General features: G+C 33.6%; 1 protein-coding gene across 1 annotated transcript; it reads left to right on the forward strand.

Moving 5' to 3' along the window:
* The first annotated feature begins 44 nt into the window (after window positions 1–44).
* LOC140047213 (tetratricopeptide repeat protein 16-like) lies at window positions 45–12657 on the forward strand. The gene is made up of 12 exons (XM_072092093.1): window positions 45–174; window positions 2941–3217; window positions 3477–3793; window positions 4412–4602; window positions 4984–5319; window positions 6114–6243; window positions 6631–6845; window positions 7194–7441; window positions 7639–7883; window positions 8379–8581; window positions 8953–9076; window positions 11235–12657. Exons 2-12 carry the CDS (start codon window positions 2959–2961, stop codon window positions 11427–11429), a joined length of 2463 nt encoding a protein of 820 aa, XP_071948194.1. The 5' UTR covers window positions 45–174; window positions 2941–2958; the 3' UTR covers window positions 11430–12657.
* The last annotated feature ends 397 nt before the right edge of the window (window positions 12658–13054 follow it).

Here is a 13054-nt window from a genome sequence, read left to right on the forward strand (position 1 = left end):
ACAACGGCGCTCTCTATTTTATGTATAGACTATAGAGGGCGCATCTCCAATAACAACTGAATCAACAACTTACAACTGCGAAGCGAATTAAGCTTTTAAATATACGCTTTTTTCTTAGTTTTGATTATTATTTACAGCAAGACAGTGTTGAATTCTGTGTGCAGAATATGTAGTGTGAGTAGATTTCATATTTTAAATCCTAGGCTAGATAGGAAGCCAAGGCTAGGCCTAGCTAGGCTAGCTTATTGGGCTACGTCAATAGACTACTACTAGCCTGGGGTAGGCTAGCTAGCTAGGCCTAGCTAGGCTGAGTAGTAGGTAACAGTAGGTAAGCCTTACATTATTCTCTGCTGGTGAGGACTGGCTAGGCCTATGTTAGGATACGTACATACTATAATAGGCCTAACCTAGAGGACATCCTGGACTACAACTAGGCCTAACTAGGTCTAGGACCTAGCCTAGCTAGGGTGGAGGGTAGGCCTAGCTTAGGCTAGTAGTAGTAGTAGTAGTAGAAGGCTAGGCATCCTAGCTAGCTAGGCTAGAGTAGGGCTAGCCTAGGCCTATGTTATAGTAGGCCTATATGTAGGGCCTAACTAGGTACGGTAGGAAGCCTACCTAGCTAGGCCCCTATTTATACTACTACTAGGCATAGGCTACATCATGATCATGTGATTTATTATATAGGCCTAATTATAAAGCCTTGTTGTAGTTCTTATTAATAATTAACACTGTCATTAGGTAGGTCTAAGTGTTAGACTGTCTGGGGGTAGGTAGGTAACGCAATCAAGACGCAAGTTATAAATAAATTTTACAAAATATTTGTTGTATGTCATTGTTATTATATGTTGGTACTGTAGTAAATAATGTCATGAGGTAATTTCCCGATTGATCGTAATCAATTCGGTACTGGGTTTGGTCTACTAGCGTTCCTGCTCCCAACCAGTACATCCATTCATAGAAGCCTTAATGAAGTAAGCCTACCTGGTGGTGGCCATAGAACGGTCCCGAGATAACGACTATACTTCGGCTTTAGTCGATAGAAGATTGAATAAATTGTTAGAGATAGAGTATACGATGTTATGATTATGTGTATTTATGTGATTTGTTCTTTTTATTCAAATGATGTTATGTATTTAATAAATTTGTTAGGCCTAGCCTAATATCTTTTTTATTAATATAATAATAATAATATATTAAAAATTTATTAAATAATATTCATCGCATAATATGCAATCTACTATAATTTAATTAATTGATATAGGCTAGGCCTAACAAATTTATTAAATACATAACATCATTTGAATAAAAAGAACAAATCACATATCTACACATAATCATAACATCGTATACTCTATCTCTAACAATTTATTCAATCTTCTATCGACTAAAGCCGAAGTATAGTCGTTATCTCGGGACCGTTCTATGGCCACCACCAGGTAGGCTTACTTCATTAAGGCTTCTATGAATGGATGTACTGGTTGGGAGCAGGAACGCTAGTAGACCAAACCCAGTACCGAATTGATTACGATCAATCGGGAAATTACCTCATGACGTAAATAATATTCATCGCATAATATGCAATCTACGATAATTTAATTAATTGATATAACAAATTTATTAAATACATAACATCATTGGAATAAAAAGAACAAATCACATATCTACACATAATCATAACATCGTATACTCTATCTCTAACAATTTATTCAATCTTCTATCGACTAAAGCCGAAGTATAGTCGTTATCTCGGGACCGTTCTATGGCCACCACCAGGTAGGCTTACTTCATTAAGGCTTCTATGAATGGATGTACTGGTTGGGAGCAGGAACGCTAGTAGACCAAACCCAGTACCGTTTTGATTACGATCAATCGGGAAATTACCTCATGACGTTATATAGGCCTAGGTGCCGACATAGGACTCTAGCAGGAATGTACTTTCTAGTCATTTCTCACATTCAAAATCTACACTTTTGCACTAACAAACTTTTCCTATTTCTACATCCTAAACTGCTTTTTTATTTTTCTACCATCATACCTTCTATAATTTCATCCTTTATCTATTATACGATATAAACAGCATTACACGCGTACATCGTAACGCGAGCATTTCATTCTATACGCATACGCACTTTTATCGAACATAATTTAAACCAAACCAAATCATACATACAACGATAAGACATCAACCGATTCAGTTCAAAACCAGTTTAAGGTAAACATTTTAAATTTAAATTAATTTATGTTTCTATCCACTCTACCATTTTCATATAAAGATATTGTGGAACCACGTCAGGTCAAGTTCAATATTGAATATCGAAACGTGGCAGGCTGAAGGCGCTTGACCTTTGACAAGATCGCCTAAATTTTTAATATATTAACTTTACAATACTTAGTGTTGTATATTCTGGTACAGCCGCTCCATAATCTCTTTGCTTTTCTTCCTTATATCTATTTTTTTAATTTATACTAACAAATACCTTTTTTTTTTTTTTATATATAATAATAATAATATATCAAAAATTTATTAAATAATATTCATCGCATAATATGCAATCTACGATAATTTAATTAATTGATATAACAAATTTATTAAATACATAACATCATTGGAATAAAAAGAACAAATCACATATCTACACATAATCATAACATCGTATACTCTATCTCTAACAATTTATTCAATCTTCTATCGACTAAAGCCGAAGTATAGTCGTTATCTCGGGACCGTTCTATGGCCACCACCAGGTAGGCTTACTTCATTAAGGCTTCTATGAATGGATGTACTGGTTGGGAGCAGGAACGCTAGTAGACCAAACCCAGTACCGTTTTGATTACGATCAATCGGGAAATTACCTCATGACGCCATATTGTTGATAGGGCAGGCCAAATTATAATATGAATATTGATTGATAAATTAGTTCTCTACACTCTTCTCTTCAGGCTGATAAAGCAACCACCATGGAAGTTGAGAAATCAATAAATAATGAAACGGTAATAAATACGACTGATGAATTGAATGCTACAACAGAGGGTGAAAATCCAAAAGAGTTACCAGCAGAACGAAGGACACAAGAAAACATCAAAGTGGAAAGTATTGATAGAGAAGATTTACAGAGAAAAGCTGGTGAAAAACAAAATACATCAAGAATTATGGTAATCAAGGAGGAACAAAGTGAAGATGAAAGAAGGGGAAATAATGTTTCCGAGAAGCACAACAGTGAGCACACTTTTTAACATTCTATAACCAGTTGAAAGAAGATAAGATATCCTAAAAATATAAAGAACTACAAAAAAAAGATATAAAAATTGTAATAACATTTTACATTATATAAATATAATGCAAGATTTCGATATATACACAAAGGTTCAAAATTCAACGTATGTACAATTTTAAAAATACAAACAAATAACGTAACATACAATAAATATAAATCTTATAAATCAATTATTGATAAATTGATTTATTATTATTTCAGCAAAAGAGGATAGAGAGGTTCAAAAGAATGCGGGAACAGAGAAATCACAATCTAAAAATGTTGACACACCATCAGAAGGTGATAATCGTAGCATAGCGCCACTAAGTCGTGCTACTACGATTGATAATGAACTCTTTGAGAATGACTGCGATTTCCCAACACCAGATTACGATCAATTTTTGAAGGATGAATCTTTCATTGGCAGTGAGCCAGACAGAATGGTAGTCGGCAGACAACTTCTGAGCAGAGAAAGTACCAAAAGCGTTACGTTTGCAGCTGATGTCAAGGGAAATAAGAAAGAGGATGTTTATCATAAGGTGGGTTTTGTTGGTGAATAAATAACTGGTAAAGTAAGGTTTGGAAAACACTATATAATTCCAAAACGAAACTAGAACGACACTCCAAGAGTTTATACCTCCTCCGTAATATTCTCCTGCATACAAATTTTTATTAGTGCTATGAACTAACAATAGCTTCAGTTGACTAATATTAACAATAGAATAGCAACGCCTAAAACAAACTGGTGAATTTGAAAAGAAATAGTTTTTTTTAAACTACTTGTATCAAAAAACCTGTACATTAAATCTAAATATGTTTTAAAATTACAAATCACAAATTATAACTCTTGTCTCTTATACAAAAATGAAGTTGTTTGGACAAGTAGTTCTCGAGAAAATGCAATTTCAGTTTACTTGTTACTTTATTAAGACTGCTTTTAACACTAGCAGGTCTGAAAATAATACTAAAAAGTGGTCCAAAATTGGGACCGTGGTCCTGATTGCCTCCAAAATGATGATGTCATGATATCACTACCATATTTGGGAATATTACTACCATATTTGAGCAGATCACATTTTTTGTCAAACTAGTTTGATAGTGTAGACAGAGCTTTATAATATTTTATAATTCAGTTATTAAACCCTTGTTAATTTTAGGCAATGGAAAAGACAGCTGCTGAGTTGTTTAAAACAGCTGTAAGTAATGAGAAAATAATGGAAGCAAAAATGAAACAAGATGAACAGATTGGACAAGTGGACACAGAAACATTAGCGACAGATTTTTTTGGCGGTGCTAAGTACAAAAGAGTAGGAATTGATGATGTCGTACGTCGCAAAGCGGAGGAGCAGTAAGTAATCAAATGTTTACATATTTGTTGATTTAAGAAAGGAGCACTGCAACCATAATATCGGTACATGGTCAAGGCAAGTCTTCTCTGATAAAGGCCAGTGTACACATCTTGTTCATACGTGTTCAAAAAACATTTCTGAAAGAAAATAGGATTTTTATCCTGGTGTTCACCTCAGCTCCTGTCCTTTATCACTGTCTTGGGCACAATTCTTACAGAAAAAACAAGGCCCTATGTCCCAATTGGATAAAAATGAACTCTAAGTCTAAGTTACAACAAAATTCTATTTTCAAATCACTTATTTTCAAATGTAATACAAATGTATTGTTATAAAAGTATTGGTACCTACATGTGGGTAATATTTTTATTATTATGTTTCAGTTTTGAGCGAGGGCGCCAACTGTCAGCGATGCGTGAACACAGTAAAGCTATTCTATGCTTTAACAAGGCGTTAAACTTGCAACCAAAGAATGTTGTGTTCTACGTGCATCGCGCTGAAGCTTACCTACAACTCTGTGATTTCCAATCGGCCATTTTAAATCAGAAGAGAGTGTGCGTATTAGATCCAGACAATGATAAATATTACAGCAAGTTGGCTTTTATGTATTACTTTCAAGGCCAGGTTCTGTTTGATCAGTGCTTGTATACGGAATCATTAGAAGCATTCTCAAAAGCCTCTGAGATGAGACCAGAAGTTGTGGCATATCACACAAGAAGGTAGGTCTTTCCTCTCCCTTAAATACCAAGATTGTCATGTATCTGTCTACGTTATCAAACTAATTTGAAAAAAAAAATGTGATGTGCCCAAATATGGAAGTGATATGCTTAAATATGGTAGTGATATGCTTAAATAAGGTGGTGATATGACATCATCATGTCCATATATAGGCACATCATATTTTTGGTCGCATAAAGTTTGATAGTATAGACAGTGCTTTAGATTGGTAGTAACCTGACCATCCAACAAACTCTTAATGTCATCGGAATCTTTGTTTCTGCTGTTTATGAAATGGAAATAAATTGTTTTCATATTACTACTACTTCTATGGAAAAAAGGGACTATAATAACAATTTGTGGGTGGGTAGGAGAACAAAATATAGAAGGTCTACCTTAGCATTAATAACCTGGCATGAAAATTTTGGTTAGAATTCTCCTAACTAGGGTGCATTATCTTGATGTGCATTGTTTGAATGTTACTGTGTATAGTATACAATTATGTCAGTATGGAAACACATCTTAACTTAGCTCCCTGACGCAAAGATAGTTGACAGTATTTTTACACCTATCGTCGGTGTTTCTCTACAATGTATATAAACATAGATTTCAAATATAAAATGTTAAGCTCTGTCTACACTATAAAATTATTTTGACAAAAAAGTGATATACCCAAATATGTCCCTGATATGCCTATACTTGGTAGTGATTTGACACATCACATTTTTTTGTAACATAAAGTTTGATAGTGTAGACAGACCTTTAACAATATATTTTATTTGATTGTTTGGTATAGTGTTGCTTGTTTGTCAGCGCTTCAGAGGCATGGTGAATGTTTAGCTCTCGTTAACAAAAGACTGGAAGTTGAACATGATAACCCAGACCTGTACATAATGCGAGCAAGGCTGCATCACCTCTTTAGAAATGTAAGTTTTCTCTACTGTAAAGGTACACTTAAAAAATCTACCAAATTAATACAGTACTACCTTTTAGGAAGCATAACCATTTTCTAGGTTTGTTACTCGATTATTTGATGGTATTTCACTCAAGTCTAGTATGAGCAAGTGAAGTTGTGGCTTAGTGGTTGTGAAGTCCTGTCATGTCAGGATTTTCTCTAATGACAATTTACAACTCCACTCCTAAATACTTATAATAAGACTTTGGGTATGTAGAGCATCTTGTGTATATGTAGTTAACTTGATAGCCACCATTAATTAATTCGCTTATGGTTATATTGTAGCACATATTAACATGAACGTTACAGTGCAATTGCGTGAATAACACAAACTATGTACGTGTTCTTTTTTCTACAGACAACTCTTTGTTACTACGATTTAAAAGACGCCCTCAGTCTTGACCCGAATCAGGAAGAAGCAAAGACATTAATGAAGCAACTTGAAGAAAAAGCGGACGAGTATCGTAGCAACTGCATTCAACAACAACTTCAGGGAAGGTTTAAGGATGCGTTACAGAAGATTACTAACGCTATTGACTACAATCCTACCGTACCCGAATATCATATACTAAGGTAGGTCATTAAAGAAACAGTAGAGGTGATTATATACAAGTATATAGTAACTTAAATCATACTAAATATTTCGTGGATGTGTTCTTTCCGGAGTTGGTAAAATTCTTAGTTAAAAATGTCTTTTTCAATCAATAAGAAAATTAATTAGAATATATCATTTAACCTAATAATCAATATTATATAACACCCAATTAAATTCATGTAATTTGATTGGACAATTGTGTAGTATGTGTAGTATAGTATGCATTATTTAATGATCGTTAATCAATGTACCTTCACACTCTACTAAACAGAATAAATTAGTAAAATAATAAATATTGCAATATTTATTAATTTGTGAATTCACAGGGGTGCACTCCATCGCAAGCTTCACGACTTTAACGCCTCGATCGATGATTACTTGTTAGCCATGGATAAATCGGGTCACGATGAACAAGATGCGATTTATATGGATGCACAGCGCCAACTTCTGTTGACCTATAACGACTTCTCAGTTGAATGTTTTGTGCGGGGTCATTACAACGAAGCCGTGGTGCTGCTGAACAAAGCGATTAAGGGTGAAAAAAGAGAGAAAGGTCTTTATATTAACAGAGGAGGTAAGGAGACATTTTATTTTATTACGATTAAATCTGTAACCTCTTGACTGAAATAAATTATTATATTAAATGGTTTTACTACAGTAGAACTCCTGCTTTTGACACTTCTATTAAGGCGACACTTTTTTGGGTCCTGATGCTACCTCCTTAAAAAACACTTAAATCCATGGTGCTTTTTCTGTTGGTCCGTTTTATAGATTGTTTCTTCCGACTGGGCGAGTTAAACTTCTCGCTCGCTGATTATCATCAAGCCCTCGAGTTAGACAACCTAGATTGCAACATACACTCGAGGATAGCTCGAGTGCATTTTGAGTTTGGACTACTTGACTACGAAGAGCACAATTTGCAGGAGTCTGAGGCCAGGTTTACTCTAGCAATGCAGCACAGCCCTAAGGTTGGCAGTTACTATGTGTACAGAGCTAAAGTTCGCTTTACAATGGAGGTATGCAAATAGATTTACGTTTTTAACATAATAGTATAGAAATTCTATGTAGAATTCTCTCCTTTGGGACACTAATAATAATTAATTAAGGTTTTACGTTTTTATATTGTGTTTTACTTTTAAATTGTATTGTATGTTTCTAAGCTCAGGAAAACAAATTTCATTTATGTAATATTATGTGAATTTATAATATAATGTGAAAATATAAATTGAATCTTGATTCTCCTATTTAAATTAAATTAAAACAACTTCCAGTGGTATTTTGTTTTGGCTATGGCAGACTCACAAAGGCAATATTAATCATATCAAGGAGCACTTTTTTTAGGCCTTGAAGGTGTCCCCTTAATAAGACTAAGAGTTAAGATAATTCATTCATATTTTAAGACTATGATATGTGTATCTCAGATTTGTTTCCAAAGTATATTCTATAAAAAAAAAACCTCAATATAGAATATTTTGTTTTATTTAAAAATAAATATTATTTTTCATTTTTAGAACCAGGCAGGATCTCGCCAGGACTTGTTAGTAGCATTACACCTTGACCCAGGCCACCAGGATATTTTAGCTCTTCTTCCCAGATTGTTTCCAGGAAAGAATGTTTCCGACATAATAAAAAGTAAAGCAGCTCGCAATGCAAAACAAACGTTAGACAACGCTATGATCACAGCCGCACCAGTCAGGCTGCCAGCCATTCACTCGTAAGTTGTATTGGTTTATTTCTATTGATTTTATCAACTTCAGAAATATCTTCCCAATCAACATAACACAAATCAAAGAAAAACATAAAATGAAAAATAGGTCACACTAAAGTAGTATTTTCTCGCCTTGAGAACCTAAACATGTGCGGCACAGTGCACTCTTCAATTTCATTATGAATATTTATAACAATTAATCTAAATTCGTAAATGTATTTGCGAACATACTCATAAAACGAGTGTTCTCCTCGTTGCAAACATATGGCTACAATATTGTTTATCCATCCTGTTTCTTGCATATGAAATTTTATAAGCCTCAGCTCAGCTGCATTCATGAATCTAAATTCTAAATTATTATGTGGTTATTTTGACAGTGCTACTGTGGCAAGTGAGGAGTGTAGTGGTAATAGCCTTGTAAATTCATCCACACCACAAACGGTAAAACTCTGCATGGAGGAAATTGAATTTAACAGAATAGCCGCCCACAATAAAAAGAGGGTGAGAACGCAATCCATTAATAATATCTATGTTGTTCATTAAAAACAATATATTAAATTTGTTGTGTGTTGTGTTTCTTTGTTTTGTCTAGGAAAACCTTTTTCTGACATGTGTTTATCTGTTTATCTTCTTAGTTTTGACAATTTACTTACTCTAGCTGGTTTAGCACTTTTATCATTTTCATATTATAATCGTGATTTAAATTATTTATAATATGCAGATTTTTTAGTCTGACTTTCATCTTTATTCATTGTACACTTATTTTTTCTTTGTCATTTGTAATAAATCCTCATTATTTATTGCGTTTTGTCCGAGCAGGCCTGTAGAATCAACTTTTTACCTGGAGTGCCCTTTTCAAACTAGAGACAGTGGCTGTATTCACCAATCACACTTAAGTGAGATATTTCCCTTAAACATTAAGTATTTCAGTTAACTCAATAAATATTTAAGTATTTCCCTTAAATTGTATTCACTTAGATAGAGTTAGTGTTTCCCTTAGCCTAAGTGTGAATGTGGCCACAAGAGAGGAAGTGATTGTAACTTACTAGCATAGTTCATGTTGATTTTTACCTTTATTGTGGAAAGAGCGAAATCCCTGTAAAAATCCTGACTTTGGGCTTGTTTAATTCACTATTAAAATTGGTGAAATTGTATTTTTTGTATGTGCATGACCCCAGAGAAGAACAACAACTCTGTGGTTAGATAAAGTTGAATTTAGATTTTATAGCTAGAAAATTGATTTCAATCAATCATAAATCTTAAGATAACAACATTTAGAGGCTGCATATTCAAGATTCAATAAAATGACACCTTATTTATTACACATGAAATACACAGCGCAATACAATGAAAGCTGTTGAAGCAACATTGGCTTACGCTCTGTCTACACTATCAAAACAGTGTGATGTGCCCAAATATGGTAGTGATATACCCAAATATGGTAGTGATATAGCCAAATATGTTAGTGATATGACATCATCATGTCCATATATGGACACATCACATTTTTTGTCACATAAAGTTTGATAGTGTAGACAGAGCTTTATAATAACAGAATTATGCAAACAGACATCAAACATCTATCTATTTATTATTCAGTGACCTTTTATAATACTTGAATTCTTTTTTTTTGATATTGCATATATTTCAATTTTTAAAACAATGAACCATATGTATTGCAGATACAGTATCTTATTTTTGAATAAAATGTTAGTAAAAATTATAAGTAGATAATAGAATTTATGGTTTACTTAAAATCTTTTTTAGCTTTTTTTTTATGTTCATATTTTTATTATGCATATATGTTGTATGTACAGCGGTTAGAGGTTAGTAGGTGCCTTACAAATCCAAAATAATATTATTGTTTATGAGGTTATTTTAATTTATGTATAATAATGTAACTAAAGTTGTATAGAACATAGACGGATTAAATTGGAATGGTCGGACCAGCTACCATGACCAAAACCGAAATATAGAAAATTACAATTCACAAATTAAGACAGTTTACCATTTTAGGCCAAATTGCAAAATTCTGTAGAATACTGCAGGTATGTGCATGCTTAACATGCACTTTTATAATTGCATGTTAAGTGTTAAATTATCCATCTATATTCAGATGTTATTTCTCCATATTTAGAAATTATCCCTCCATATTTAGAAATTATCCTTCCATATTTAGAAATGATCCCTCTATTTTTTGAAATTATTTCTCCATATTTAGACGTTATCCCTCCATATTTAGAAATTATCCATTCAATATTTAGAAATTATTCAATCAAATTTAGACATTATTTCTCCATATTTAGAAATTATCCCTCCATATTTAGAAATTATCCCTCCATATTTAGAAATTATCCCTCCATATTTAGAAATTAGTCATTCATATTTAGTAATTATTTCTCCATATTTAGAAATTATCCCTCCATATTTAGAAATTATCCCTCCATATTTAGAAATTATTTCTCCATATTTAGAAATTATCCCTCCATATTTAGAAATTATCCCTCCATATTTAGAAATTATCCCTCCATATTTAGAAATTATTCATTCATATTTAGTAATTATTTCTCCATATTTAGAAATTCTCCCTCCATATTTAGAAACTAATACAGATTACTCAGACAAATAAATACATTAATTTATCTTAATCCATTTGCAGGTTTCTAACAACGTCAAAAAACTTTTACAAGATCGACAAAGTCTTTGTTACACAGGTTCAAAATTGACTGTGCAACCGGCAGCACAACATGTAGAGATGAGAGGGGGCCACTGGAAGCAGGATACAAGTACAAGTATTACAGGCTGGAGGAACTATTCACATCATAGTGTCAGTATTAGGGATGTACCAACATGATGCGGCTAGGAATGTACCGACATGATACGCGCCATGACGTGGCTAGGGATGTACCGACATGATACGGGCCATGATGCGGTTAGGGATGTACCGACATGATACGCACCATGATGCGGCTAGGAATGTACCGCGCCATGGTGCGGCTAGGGATGTACCGACATGATACAGGCCATGATACGGCTAGGGATGTACCGACATGATACGGGCCACAATTCGGTTAGGGATGTACCGACATGATCGAGCCATAATGCGGCTAGGAATGTACCGACATGATACGCGCTATGGTGCAGCTAGGGATGTACCGACATGATACAGGCCATGATACGGCTAGGGATGTACCGACATGATACAGGCCACGATTCGGTTAAGGATGTACCGACATGATAAAGGCCAGGGTAGCTACCTACTCGTCTCAAAAGATGTACTAGGTTCTTTAACGTGCACATGAACCAGATGTGTACACTGGACCTACGGTTTATAGTCCTTATCTGGGAAGACTCGTTCTACCACCAGAACCATGGAGTGAGTGAGCCTCGAACCCTTGCCGATGTTAATATGGCAAGGTACTAGGGTCCTCTAGCTCTTCTCGGTTTGAAAAATCTTGCAAACTCTGTCTACATATGTGATATGCCCATATATGGACATATCACTACCATATATGCGCACATCACATATTTTTGTCACATAGAGTTTGACATAACTGAGAACACCTGTGAGTTATGTACTGGCTGGTCTATGCACCTTAAATTGCTGGTAAACGGAAGCAGCGATGTGGGTTTGATTGGTCTTGTTTAATTTTTCGGTTTTTGTCAAATTTATCAATTGTATTTAGGTTTAAGGTTTATATGTTTCATGGTTTTTCACAAGCGCCTTGAGCACTTTAGTGGATATGTGCGCTGTATAAATCTTATTATTATTATTATAGTGTAGACAGAGCTCTAGGTCCAATACGCTGTATCAACTTTCTTCCATTTAGATTTATACAATGGTGCAAATACTTTAGTTACTTTCTCTCAACATAATAATTTGTCTTTGTTTACTGTTACGAATAGACAGATAATCAATTGTTCATTTTCTATCGTTACAATTTTCATTAATTTTTCTAAATATAGGATAATCCAAAGAATGTTTTATATCCAAATTTTAGGTGCACTATATGTGACATTCTAACTTGCATTTTGATTTTTTTTTAAATGATTTTATAAATGATATTTATAGCCATTTTGTGTGCATTCCTAATGTTGTTTCAACCACTAGTTGGTATGTTTTGTATAACTGTGAGATTATATTTTCTACAAATAAAATTTGTTTACAAAATAAAATTAAAAATTGTTAATAATATTAAAAGCTCTGGGCTTGTTAATATCAATATCATGATATACAGTATTCTATATGTTCTTTTGCATTTTTGTCTGATAATATAATAAATTCATATAATTGCCTTTGACTCAACTATTGATATTTTCTTTAATTGTTTATCCTTATTTAAATCCAAAATTAAGAACTGTTTGTAATTGGTTCTTGTAGACCTTTTCAATGTTCTTTTGTCTTGTTTTTTATGTATTCCAGTCTGTAAATGGCGGGCTACCCGATGTTGATTGCGAATTGAAAACAAATGATAAAAA

This window comes from Antedon mediterranea, chromosome 4 (assembly GCF_964355755.1).
Source record: "Antedon mediterranea chromosome 4, ecAntMedi1.1, whole genome shotgun sequence".
NCBI lineage: Eukaryota > Metazoa > Echinodermata > Crinoidea > Comatulida > Antedonidae > Antedon > Antedon mediterranea.

Coding starts and splice junctions, on each gene's coding strand:
- LOC140047213 (XM_072092093.1), top strand. CDS start 2,959: ATGGAAGTTGAGAAATCAATAAATAATGAAACGGTAATAAATACGACT. Junction 6,846..7,193: donor CCCGAATATCATATACTAAG/GTAGGTCATTAA, acceptor GTGAATTCACAG/GGGTGCACTCCATCGCAAGC. Junction 8,582..8,952: donor AGGCTGCCAGCCATTCACTC/GTAAGTTGTATT, acceptor TTATTTTGACAG/TGCTACTGTGGCAAGTGAGG.